The sequence below is a fragment of the Neophocaena asiaeorientalis genome, unplaced genomic scaffold (genome assembly GCF_003031525.2).
Source record: "Neophocaena asiaeorientalis asiaeorientalis breed wild unplaced genomic scaffold, Neophocaena_asiaeorientalis_V1.1 scaffold275, whole genome shotgun sequence".
Lineage (NCBI taxonomy): Eukaryota > Metazoa > Chordata > Mammalia > Artiodactyla > Phocoenidae > Neophocaena > Neophocaena asiaeorientalis.
The window spans coordinates 9,639,592-9,651,729 of record NW_020173679.1 but is presented as its reverse complement, the minus strand read 5'-3'; the positions used below and the strand labels follow the sequence as shown (position 1 = coordinate 9,651,729).

The 12,138-nt window shown below is 43.2% G+C and overlaps 1 protein-coding gene across 1 annotated transcript in view; it reads right to left on the bottom strand.

Moving 5' to 3' along the window:
* The window catches only part of RERE (arginine-glutamic acid dipeptide repeats), a 423,849-nt gene that overhangs the window by 49,606 nt on the left and 362,105 nt on the right, over positions 1 to 12,138 (bottom strand). Inside the window, exon 12 of the mRNA XM_024750016.1 lies at positions 11,430 to 11,510. Within this exon, the coding sequence (XP_024605784.1) occupies positions 11,430 to 11,510 (81 nt within the window). The remainder of the gene's footprint in view (positions 1 to 11,429; positions 11,511 to 12,138) is intronic.

The window sequence follows — 12,138 nt, the reverse complement described above, 5'->3', positions numbered from 1 at the left end:
AGGGGCTGGGGGAGGAGGGGGGCAGCCCCTCTGCTCCAGAAGCTGACCCAGCCAAGGTGTGGGGCCGACGTGTGCTTGCGCAGCCTGAAGCCAGAAGCCCAGGCAGGGAACGTGCCACCTACCCTGACTTATCTGAGAGCCCTCTGAGAGGGAGGGTCGCAGCAACAATTCTCTCTACCAGGACGACCTACAGAAGGAGAAGTGATTCCAATGCCGGCTCAGTAAAAGGAGGGCTTTTCAAACAATACAACTGTCCAAAACCACCAGGTCACATTTAATGGGTTCACTGTTACCAGGTTCTCAGAAGCAGCAGAGCACATTCTGTACGGATGCTGCAGAGGAACTCAGGTATTTTGAAAATTCCTCAATAGACAAGGATACTTCAAGAACTTTCTCTGGCAAGACATTTCAAACAAGTTTTAACATTTAAAAAACCTATCCTTCAAACAGCTTCCAGCCCTGATCATCAGCACATCTTCCAGGAGGCCCCACTCATGGCCCACACCGCACAGGTTAGCACTTGGGTTCACGCCAACCCACACTGCGGCGACGAAACAGCGGGAGCAACCCCCGAGGGAGCAGAGGCCCACCCAACCCTCATCTTCTCCGGATACTCAGTGAACTGGCAGCGCTGGCTGATCAACTGGTATGAAGAATAAACCACAAACTGTTTACAGTCTTGCTATCTAGATATCAGAAGTCACTGATTTCCAAAAAAACTGTATAACAACGTTGAGTATTCATAGACAATTTAGCATTTGGGAAATCAGTGATTAGAGCGGAATATGGTACACAAGAAAACAGTGTGCTCTAGTCTGAGACTAAGACAAAGATACAGGACAAATGGGTGCATATGCGTAATTTTAAACTTGCACATTTTAATACGAACACAAAATGACTACGCAAGAAGCATTCTGTCCTTTCGCTGTATTATTCTGCCTGGACATCTATCTGGTGGACGGAATATGGTACAGAGAAACACGTGGACTCCTCTCCTGAGTCACATGATAGGGAACTAAGACCCCACAAGCCACACTGTGCGCCACCCGCCCCCACCCCAAAAGAAGCTTTGCCTTGCTTTTTATCCCACTCTCTGCAGAATGTGTACAGCTTACCCAGTTCACTTGCTACTTGCTTTACTCCCTGCTGGCCATGTATACAGGTTCACCGGGCCGATTTCCTTCTGAACTCAGTTACTCCACAAATCCAGATTTTCCCTCCAAAACTTAAACACCTCCCTTGACAACTTAAGCCGCAAAGCTGACTCATTCAATGTACCTCATTAACACATTTCCCAAGCAGAGCATTTGTGGGAAAATGAACCAGGTTCTGATCTTAGGAGGCGTATGCCTACATCAATAATCACCAAATCCCAGAGGCACTGGACCTATGCTGGTTCCAGCCCTCTAAAATAATCAAATACATGAAAGTCACCATTTCTTGCCAAACTCAAGAAAAATCCGACTCCTGCACATGGGAACAAAAAGACAACAGCTCAGCTGAAAACACATAACCAAACATGACAGGAAAAACTTCAGCTTAATATTGTTCAGAACATCCCCAGTGGTGTTTCACTCACACAGCAAAGACACAGAATAAAAATTCCAGACTGTTTTCAAGATAATAAAATAGCATATGATGGTGACTCACTAACTGACTAAAAGGAAAAAAAATCCATAAAGAGTCACAGGAACCTTGCAAAGCTGGCAACACTGAACCTCCCCCACCTCACTTGGCTCTCACCTCCAGCAGACACACACATACACGCACACACACACACACGCACACTCCAGTGACCATTTTGAGGCTGCAATTGGCTAATGGCTTGCTCTACTGCTTAAGACAATATTTTATTCTTGACTCACTCAATAAACCTGCTGAGAAAAATAAACAATGGGTTTCAATCTTATAAATAATCTAGAAAACGGAATTGCTGTGCAAACAGTAGAGCTGATTTACTGCCCATGATGAACAGAACCGGAAAGTCCAATGTGCACAGTGAACCCAGAGTCACAGTCTTACTATCTGGGGACACGAGTTAACAAGGATTCCTGTCCACTACATGGTGTAAGGCCTGGGATAGCCAGGCTTCAACTGGTCCTTTAAAACGTTGAGTTTTAATCTTTTAAGACATATACACACACACAATGTATTTCTATCCCATCATTCACACACGTGTGAACACACACACTTCATTTTTAACAAATATTAAGTCAGGGCCTATTACAGGGCACTAAAGGTGATATAAAGAGGTATTAAAATAAGGTTCCTGCCCAGAACCTCATATATGTATTCCATATACATACACAGATGCATGTAAATGTGCAGAACAGAAATGCATCAAAGAAAAAGGGAAGCAGAGTCTACAGTCCAAGACTAAAACAAAATATTAATTTTTAAAGGGCAGAACAAAACACAGTTCCGCTGAGAGAAGTTGGGCTCTTTGTGTAATGGCCACCAGTCCAGAGAGAAAGAGGCTTGCATGGCTTTCACAGACGCACACCTGAAGCAGGACCCCTACACCTGAGCTCAGGATAGCCTCAGTGACTGCAACTCAGGCACCTTCCAGGGAAGAGCACAAAGCCACCGCCCCTTCGACAGGCTGTGAGCTGCAGGAGGGCAAGCCCCCTTTCACGCACCCCAGGCGCCCCGCTGAGCACTGGCCTTGGGTACCAAACGTTCCCCAGAAGAGTTCTTCCCAAACACTCCCAATTTTGCCCACTGCGAGGATGGTTTGGTCACCTCAAAGGCCAATTCCTGAGAATTATGATGCCACAATTTAGAGGATTCAGAAGAAGGATCTGAACAGAAGAATTATATCTCCAAAGCGGGAAAAATAACAAAGGCCCTTACCATTGAAAGTTAATTTAAAAATTAAACATCTCAAAAAGAAAACTGAGCTTAATGGAATTCTGGTGTCCCAAGACAGGTTTCTCTGGCTTGCCTTTCCTATTTCCATAATACAATGAATGGCTTTCAAATTACACACAACAGAAAACATTTTTCATGGGGCGGGGTGTCCTTCCCACCAACGGGTGAGCAGCTGTGAATGAGACCGAGGTGAATGCTTTGCTTCATGTTTCAAAACAATACGATTCATTTTTATCCTTAATTTTTCCTAACTATTACTCAAGGGCATAAGTTCAAGTAAGATTAAAATGAACCAATTATTCAAGAATTATGACTTCAGATACATTTAAAAACTTATTTTTCACGTCAGTTTTTAACAGACTAGATTTATTTTTTTAAAGCATCAGCAAACTGGACTTTCAAAGTTAGGATGGGTTCACGGATCTCGTTAAGGCTAAAAAACAAAAATCTACTTATGATATAAAATACGAGCTCCAAGTAGATAAACACACTGACTATCATCACAACTTGTAAGTCTTCTTAAAGACCATTGCAAACCTTCCATTTGCTTTTACTAGCTAATATAATGAGTGAGTCTATTTAGGCTTAAAAGTCATAAATGTCTCCATCTTTAAAGTCACCAGGTAACAAAGATCCAGCCAAATCATAAGAAATATACGTTAGCAAAGGCCAACAGCAAATAAATAACCCATCCTTACAAGCAGCACCGTGCTCAATAACACTGAAGTCCAAGGGGTTTTTCATTTGAGTACAGTTTCTACAAGTAATACAGCGCATGTAATCAAAGCACGCTCATGCCATTCCTACCAGTCCTAATACGTAGGATAAGACCAAGGACAGGCCTAAGATGTTTACACTGAGAGCAGCAAATATCCAAGGCCCTTGGTTTAAAAAGTCATCTAACTCTCTGGAAGTTTCAATATAATTTGTTTAACCTGATGCCACATAAAACTGATTCCAAAAAAGTTAAAAATAATTACTCTTTAAAAATAGATAAATAAAAATTTTAAAGTCATCTAATTTTTAAAGTCCTCCCTTTTCCCCCAACATCAGCAGCAAAAAAGTTTCTTACATGCAAATTTCTTAACTGCTTCACTTACACAAGGGAATCAGCCACTCTCTCTCAGATTACCCTAGTCAAAACTGGACCACTGTCCAGTCAAATAACCATAGTTTAGACTCTCAGAATGAATAGATTCAAGGCTCTGCTCCATTTTAATGGGAAGAACTATAGGATCACAGCACTGGCTGCCAAAATGCAGGGCCTGTTTCTGTGAGTAATCACTTCTGCTTTGAGTGGAAAATCCCAACTCTACCTGCACCTGCCCCAGGACAAATTATTAAGGGAAGAGGTATGGCACATGTCAGTCCTTGTACCCACTTCTTGCCAACCTCTCAAAATATTTACATTTCTTCTCCAGGTATAGGGGTTCCAGTGAAAGAAACACTTAAAAACACTGTAGTATTAAATATGCAAACTTCATATTAATAAGCGAAGTTCATCCTTTAAATAAAAAGGTTTCTGTTAGAAACTTCAGTAGGGTCTAGGCTAGCCTAACTCACATATTTTGGTTGCATGTCAAAAGATGAAAACAGTTTTTATACGAAGTGAGACATCGGGAATTCCCTGGCAGTCCAGTGGTTAGGCTTCCACGCTTTCACTGCCATTGGCCCCGGTTCGATCCCTTGTCAGGGAACTAAGATCCCACAAGCTGCATGGTGCGGCCAAAAAAAATAAAAGGAAATATGACATGAGTTACAATTGTGTTTCTAGGACAAAATGGAAGACAGGAAGAGGGAAGCCATATTGGGAAATTCTATTATTGATCATGAAAATAATCCCAGATACTTTTCTATATGTTTGAAATACTCCGTAACCCTTCGAAAAGCAAAATCAAGCCCTATTTAATAGTGAAACAATTTACAGCTTTAACAGAATGAAAACCACATTATTTTAAGAATGAATGTGACACACAGGATTAAGAATCTGCAAGTCTCCATCGCTGTAAACAGCAGGGCTTCCTGAACTTTACTCTGCATTCTAATCACCTGGGGAGCTTATTGAAATGCAGATTCTGCCTCAATAGGAACGGACAGGAGGCTGAGAGGCTGCAATTCTAACAAGCTCCAGGTGATGACAATAATGCTGGTCTGAGGACCACACTGAGAGCGGTGAGAACACACAGCATTTGCAGTCCAGGTCTCTGGCTTCAAATCAAGTGTGTTATGTGGCTATAACACATTTGTGTCCTCTATAGTATCAACCGATTCAGGAAGTTCACACTTTGTTATGTAACATTAGATTAAGCATTAATGAGGCTAGAAAGTTTGTTTATCTAAGGTTATAACCTGAAGTTAAATAAAGCTTCATGCTGAACGCTAGTATTAAATGCTAGAGTCATTTTTAACCTCTTTATATTAACAGAATCCCAATTACTCGGTCTCTTTTTTTTAAGTATCTTTTTAAAATTTATTTATTTTTATTTTTGACTGGCAAACATGGCAGGCCTGCAAATGGCTCATCTTCCCTGCTGCAGTGCCAGCTCCCTGTGGGGCACAGGTGGCACCTTGCTTCTCTCTATAGACATCCCACCATTACAGCGCTCAGTGGTATACAAAATTTTCTAAAACTGAACCATATGGCATGTTTAACTAGCTCTGAAAATGGGAATATTTATTTTATTATTCATTGGGTCTTCGTTGTCGCGCACGGGCTTTCTCTGGTTGCAGCGAGTGGGGGCTACTCTTCGTTGCGGTGCGCGGGCTTCTCGTTGTGGTGGCTTCTCCTGTTGCGAAGCACGGGCTCTAGGTGCACAGGCTTCGGTAGTTGTGGCTCGTGGGCTCCAGAGCGCAGCCTCAGTAGTTGAGGCGCACGGGCTTAGTTGCTCCACGGCGTGTGGGATCTTCCCGGCCCAGAGCTCGAACCCGTGTCCCCTGCATTGGCAGGCAATCGGATTCTTAACCACTGCACCACCAGGGAAGTCCCCGATTACTTGGTCTTAAAGCCCTTTCTCAATAGTGGTAATTCTTTGATGGGAGAACATGCTCTCTGCAAAAGATATTTTGCCTGAAGAAAACGAACAACTAACATTCAGTAGTTATGCATATACTTAATAGAATTCGTTCCCAGAAATGTGGCTGAGAAAGGTGGTTGATTTTCATGTTATTTCTCAAAAATTTAAACCTCCAATACTTTTCATCCTATCACCCAAGGTTAAAAAAGCTCAAAACATCAAAAACAGCTGCCCCTTGGCCCCATTCAAAAAAACAAAAACAAACAAAAAAAGTGACACGTTTTCAACAGAGAAAGTCAAGATAAAAGACTTCCATTTCCACAAGTCACTGACGATTCCCCACTTTCTGTCCTACTACTAGACTGAATTATTAAGAACCTCCTCTCCGGTCTCCATCTCGTTGGTGCTGCTCAAGAATGCTCACCTCCCATGCTCTCACCTCTCTTCTCAAAAGACTTCAATGGGTCCCCAAACGCACTCTTTGGAGAGAGAGCAAGGTCCCCCCAAGTCTACCTCCAAGCCATAAGCTTGGCCTAAATCCCACTGCATCAGCTCGTGCAGCCTTCTCTCCGACCGCACTCATGGACTTGCCGGGCACGTTTTGCAATTTCCTCTCTCTGTGCCTTTGCTCGTGATATTTCCAACAGCTGGAAAGTCGCTTTTCTTCCACCCTCCCAACCATGGCCTATATCCTTCCTTCCTTCGAAGCTCAGTTCAAACACCACATCCTCCAATTAGCCTTCCAGAAACCCCCAGGCTCTGTGGGACCCGGACCTCTACCAGGGCCCTAAGCACAAACTGGCAAACATGGCAGGCCTGCAAATGGCTCATCTTCCCTGCTGCAATGCCAGCTCCCTGCAGGGCACGGGTGGAACCTTGCTCTCTCTATAGACATCCCACCATTACAGCGCTCAGTGGTATACAAAATTTTCTAAAATTGAACCATATGGCATGTTTAACTAGCTCTGAAAATGGGAAGTGGGCGAAAATGGATTTCTGGCATAGTAAGTATTAAGGCACCAGTAACTGGGTTTACAAATAACATGAGCTTCATCTCTGTTGGGCTAGGTATTCAAAAATAAAACTAAGAGATGAGGAAGAGAGTCAAGAGTGTGTGCCTGTCCCCCTGCTCCATCCAGGGGCTAATAATCCTCTAGGGGCACCTCTTCTCCCTATCAAGTCGGGGTGGATCAAATTGTCTTCTCACTAAGGTTAGTTGCCGCTGACACAGGTCACTAAGTGCGTGCTCCCTGTCTACGATGCAATGCTGGCTGGATCTGTCCAAGCGCCAGCAGACAGAGCTTTACACAAAGGCCAGCCAGGATTCAAGGGACAACCACCCCAGTGTCAGACACGGAAAAGTCTTTGGTTCAAACAACAAAGAGATGCTCTCAGCATGAAAGAAGATACTATATGTCACTGTCACCTGAGTAATCATCTCATGTTTTTGAAGAAAACTACAATGTGTAAAAATCAAACGAAAAATTATTTTTGGAACACCTATGATTTTGTGTTATTTGTAACATGGATTCCCCTCCTGGTAATTAAGATTCAACACTCCTAGGTCTCCTGTTTTTTCAGGCATTACCTTAGCATCAAAGGTCATGTGATTCATCAAGCCAAAGATTACGCGGCGGTGCTTAAAGCAGAACCCAAGAAGCCTTGTTCCCCATCATTTTCTCAGAAGCTCAGCTACGGGGCACTCACTGTGATTTATACAAATGTACTAATACCCAAGATTCTGATGTGGTTTAGGCCAAAGAGTGTCTTGAGAGAGAAGAAGCATACAGCCAAGGGGAACCTGAGATGCTTAGCAAAAATTCTTTACCGTATTTTACTACTAATTATACATCTTATAAGCACTTGGGGGAGGCAAATAGTTCTAGAGGAAAGGAGAACGGGGAGAAAGACGATCAACTATAGGATATCTGCACGACTGTGATACTAAACTCTCTGACTTGCAGTTATTCTCTCGGGTAACATGAGGTTAACATGTAATACCCACTCAACTAAACCTCTATAAACAGCCGGTTTTCCACAATCACAGCCACTATTCCCACTTCAGTGGGCAGCAGTGTTCAGAGAAAAGCCAGATTTAGCTCCTGAGTAATAAACACCAGAAACCAAAAGAGCTGGGAGAGCTCTCCGTATCCGTGCCTACCAGGAAGCTCTGAACGTACATCGGCACCCAGTGGCCTGGTAAGCGTGGAAGTCTCCTCAACAAAGCTTCAAGACAGAGGAATTCCATCTTTTAGACTAGGCAGTGCCCTCCACCCACTCTGTTTTTCAATTAAATGGGTTTTCTGCAAGACAGATTAATGAAAAACAGGTAATTTCTTTTTATATAGGTTCAATATGTTTACAAGCAGAATATAATTCTGTACTTTTCATAGCATTTAGCTACTTTACATAGTATTCAGGGTAGATAAGAAGAACAATCATTCTCAAGTGTTTTTATGCACTCTTTATATAGACGGTATCTCATTTAAATTCTCAAAACAATTCTGGAGGGGGGCGGAGGGAGACCCAAGCGGGAGGGGATATGTGTATACACGTAGCTGATTCACTCTGTCCTACAACAGAAACTAACACACATTGTAAAGAATTATACTCCAATAAAAAAAATTAAATTTAATTTAAAAATTAAAAAAAAATTCTAAGGGGTAGAAGGATCACCCCATTGTACAGACCCAGACATTAAAGGACAGGAGGCTGAATAATCCGCTTAAGGCCCTATGGCAGGTAAGTGGCAGAGGAGAGAAGAACCATCACTTTGGTCTCAGGCACAGCGACAGCCAAAGACATACAAACATTTTATAAAGATTCTAACACCAATAAAATTCTCATGCAAACACACACCATTTTAGAGAAAAAAATTTCCTAGACCCTGCCAGGATATGACCTGAACTTGCCAATGAACAGCTCAAAGAAGACTGCCCAGTTAAAAGAGATCATCAAGTACTATAGTTACTGGTAAGGCCAAGAATAGAACACAGTCTGCTGACCCCACGCCCATGCCCAATCAGGCGTGTTCTTCTGGATGCTGACACCCTTCTGAAGTTTCAAGTTGGTTGAGAATAGCAAAGAAATGAGTTAATAATTCCGGTAAATAGAAGACAATGTGGAAAGTATCTAAGTTAGCGGGATTTGCTGTGTGTGTGTATGTGTGTGTGTGTGTACATACACACACACACACACATACACACACATATATATGTGTATATTTTTATAAGGCATGACCATATGAAGATTTCTAGGGAGTTTTGAACCAAGAACACTGGTACCTACAAATGTTCTCATCTTCTGCAGCAAAAATGAAAAATAACCTTTGCCCTCCCCTCTGTATGACCTGTGAATGATTAGCCTGGCCATGTTGATAACTAAGGAAAATATGAGTGCTGCTCCCAGCTGACGAGAATGCTTAAGATTTATCCTACTACCAACCTCCTCCGATTCCATGCAAAAGACAGCAGGACACTAGGAATAGTTAGGCAATGTTCAGCCCTAATAAGTTCTCCAGTGCTGCAAGCAACTCTCCCATCAGCTCCAATGACCGTGCCCTGAGGAAGAGGCTGGAGACAGGAAGACCGCTGGGTGCCAGAGGAGATGGGAGGATTGGAGCCGCATGGCTGGGAAACAGGGACTGCAGAGAAGTGATGGGGAAGCGTCTCAGGAACGAGGCGCCTGGAAAAGACCAGAGAACCTGCTCAAAAGGTTGCTGTACTGAGAACTTCTGTGTGGCAAAAAAAGAGGCTACTACTGAGTCAGACATCATCAGTAAGAATAATCGACAACCAAGAGCAAGAGGAAAAACAGATTAGAAGACCATTCCCTAGGTTAAAGGTTATTCAGATCCCTTTTCACAGGGGAGATAACATGCAAAGTGTCTGGCATTTCCAAAAGTTAGACACCAGATTTTAGATTCAACGCTTAATCTTGCTATTAAGTTTACTTTTTAAAAGAGAAAGGTAAAATAATTGTAGAGGGATATCTTGTATCAAATTCTTCATGTTTTGCAACTTTTAGCAGAGCACAGGGAGAGAGAAAATTTGAGTTGAGAGGTTATAATCTGGCCCCTCACATCAGCTCAAATCTACTCAATGATCTCTCTCATTTTCACTCCAACTGGGCCAAACCAAAATTCCTATACTTTGCAGGGTAAAGCCTTTTTAGTTTTTACTTCAAATAACTGAAATCCTCAGAAAACGTAAAAAGTATTTCTTTCATTGCTCCACATTAAATACCTCTTACCACTCTGTTCTGGAAAGAGCAAAAAGTCACTTGATTATATAGAGTGATAATATATTTTAGTTTAATGTCCATAAACAAGCTTTTTTTTCAGCTATCCTCAAAATGACCCATCTCAGCATATTTACATGTATAATAAATACTGAAAACTTAATCTAATTATGATTGATTAATGCAAACCACCAATTTATATGAGGCTATACTTGAAATCTCAGAACGCTTCTCCCCTATTATGAGGTCTGTTTATAAGGTGCTGTACAGAAAACGTGTCCAGAAACAGTTGGTTTAAAAAAAAAAAAAAACAAACCCTGAATAAGAGAACCAAAATTGAATAAGAGGAAATCAATAAACAATACCCAATACCCAATTAGAAAACCAAAACCCAAACCAACCCATCAGCTTTTGTCATGGGTATTCTTCATGGATATTCTCCTCCATCCACTCCCAAAACCTGGGGTGGGGGAAGCAGCACTCAATGTCTAAATATTCACCTCCCATCCCCAAGTCCTGAAGTGCACTTCTGTAGTACTTGGGCCACAGGCACCGGTAAGTGGCTGGCTCTTTCCCCACCCTCCTCCAATACCACCTGTAGGAAACCACAGGCACATTCAGGTGAGACTGAAAGAATCTCCTGCTAGCATTCTCTTTACATAACTTCACTCCCAAGCCTCCTTAGCAAACCCACCTACCCCAAGTTTAACAAGAGCGTTCATCAGACCTGATTCTCAGCTTTGTGAAATATCAAAGGAATTTTTAAAAGCCTCATTTCAAGCAACTTACAGAGAGATCCTTGTGTATCTGTCCAATGAAAAGTGCAAACTTTTAGGGCTGGAAAATTAGGTACAACTACTCTTCAAAACATAGCAACATTAAAAAAAATAAAAGTCCCCAGTGAATTTAAAGTATATTGAGCTACAAACCTCTTAGCTCTATTGTTTGTTGATGACTTTTGTCAATAACCAAATCCAAACTAGCGATAAATGATATTTTCTATTTCACCCACTGTATTTAAAATTAGATGTTAATTCCCCAACACCCCAGACTCCCCGCCCCCCCCCCCAACCTCTCTTGCCAAAGACTCTTCTGTTCTGAAATCCACTTTCTTGGGGATAAGCATAATCACTTTACCATCTAGAATCCTGAGCTAAAACTAAAGGTGAAGGAAGTAAAATTAATAGAATCCTAGAGGCCGGCACAACACAGGGTTAAAGGAAACCATTTCACAAGATCAAGTGCGGAGAAGCAGCAGGAGCGAAGAGGAAAAAATCAAGTTACATAAAGTCCAATTGTACTCACTGTTTCCTTATTGGGAAGCAGCTCCTTTCGAATTCGGAAGAAGTTCTTGCCGTACTGCCTAAGCCCCTTAACGAAGCGTTTCTGTGATAAAAAGAAACAACAAATGGGATGTAAAAGCCAAAAACAACACAGGATGTCAGCAAAGATCTCTGCAATCAGCAGAATAACAACCCCAAAGAAGTCCGAGCTAGGGAACGTCGACACGGCTGCGGGAATATTTCAGCAGCACAGCCGGGACCCGCGCCCAGACAGCCTCCGTCAGATCCCCAGTCCCGCACTCGGACAGGCTGAGGAGGACGTCCCGTGTCTAAGGCAAGCAGCCGTCTGTGCCTTCGCTGCCTCCGGTCTCTGCATCGGTCCACGAAGGTGTAAACAACACATACGCTCCGTGCTTCCATCAATAAAACAGCACGACTGGTCCCCACCTGAGAACGAAGCTTCCCAAAGTGCCGAGCAGAAGGGGGGAACGGGAGCAAAGCTGGAGACTTTTCTCCAGAAGGGCACCCTCGAGGCTTCAAAGGCCTTTCGTTCGTCCGGGGAATTCACCAGGACGGCAGCAGCACCGCGGCAGCCCACCGGGCCCGAACCCCGGCCGGCCTGCGTGCCCCGCCACGCCGGCCCCAAGAGCCACCCCGGGGCACCAGGCACCCAAACACCAGCACCCCTCCTCCTTCCCGGCCCCTCCCCGCCCCCGTTTCCTCGGCAGCCC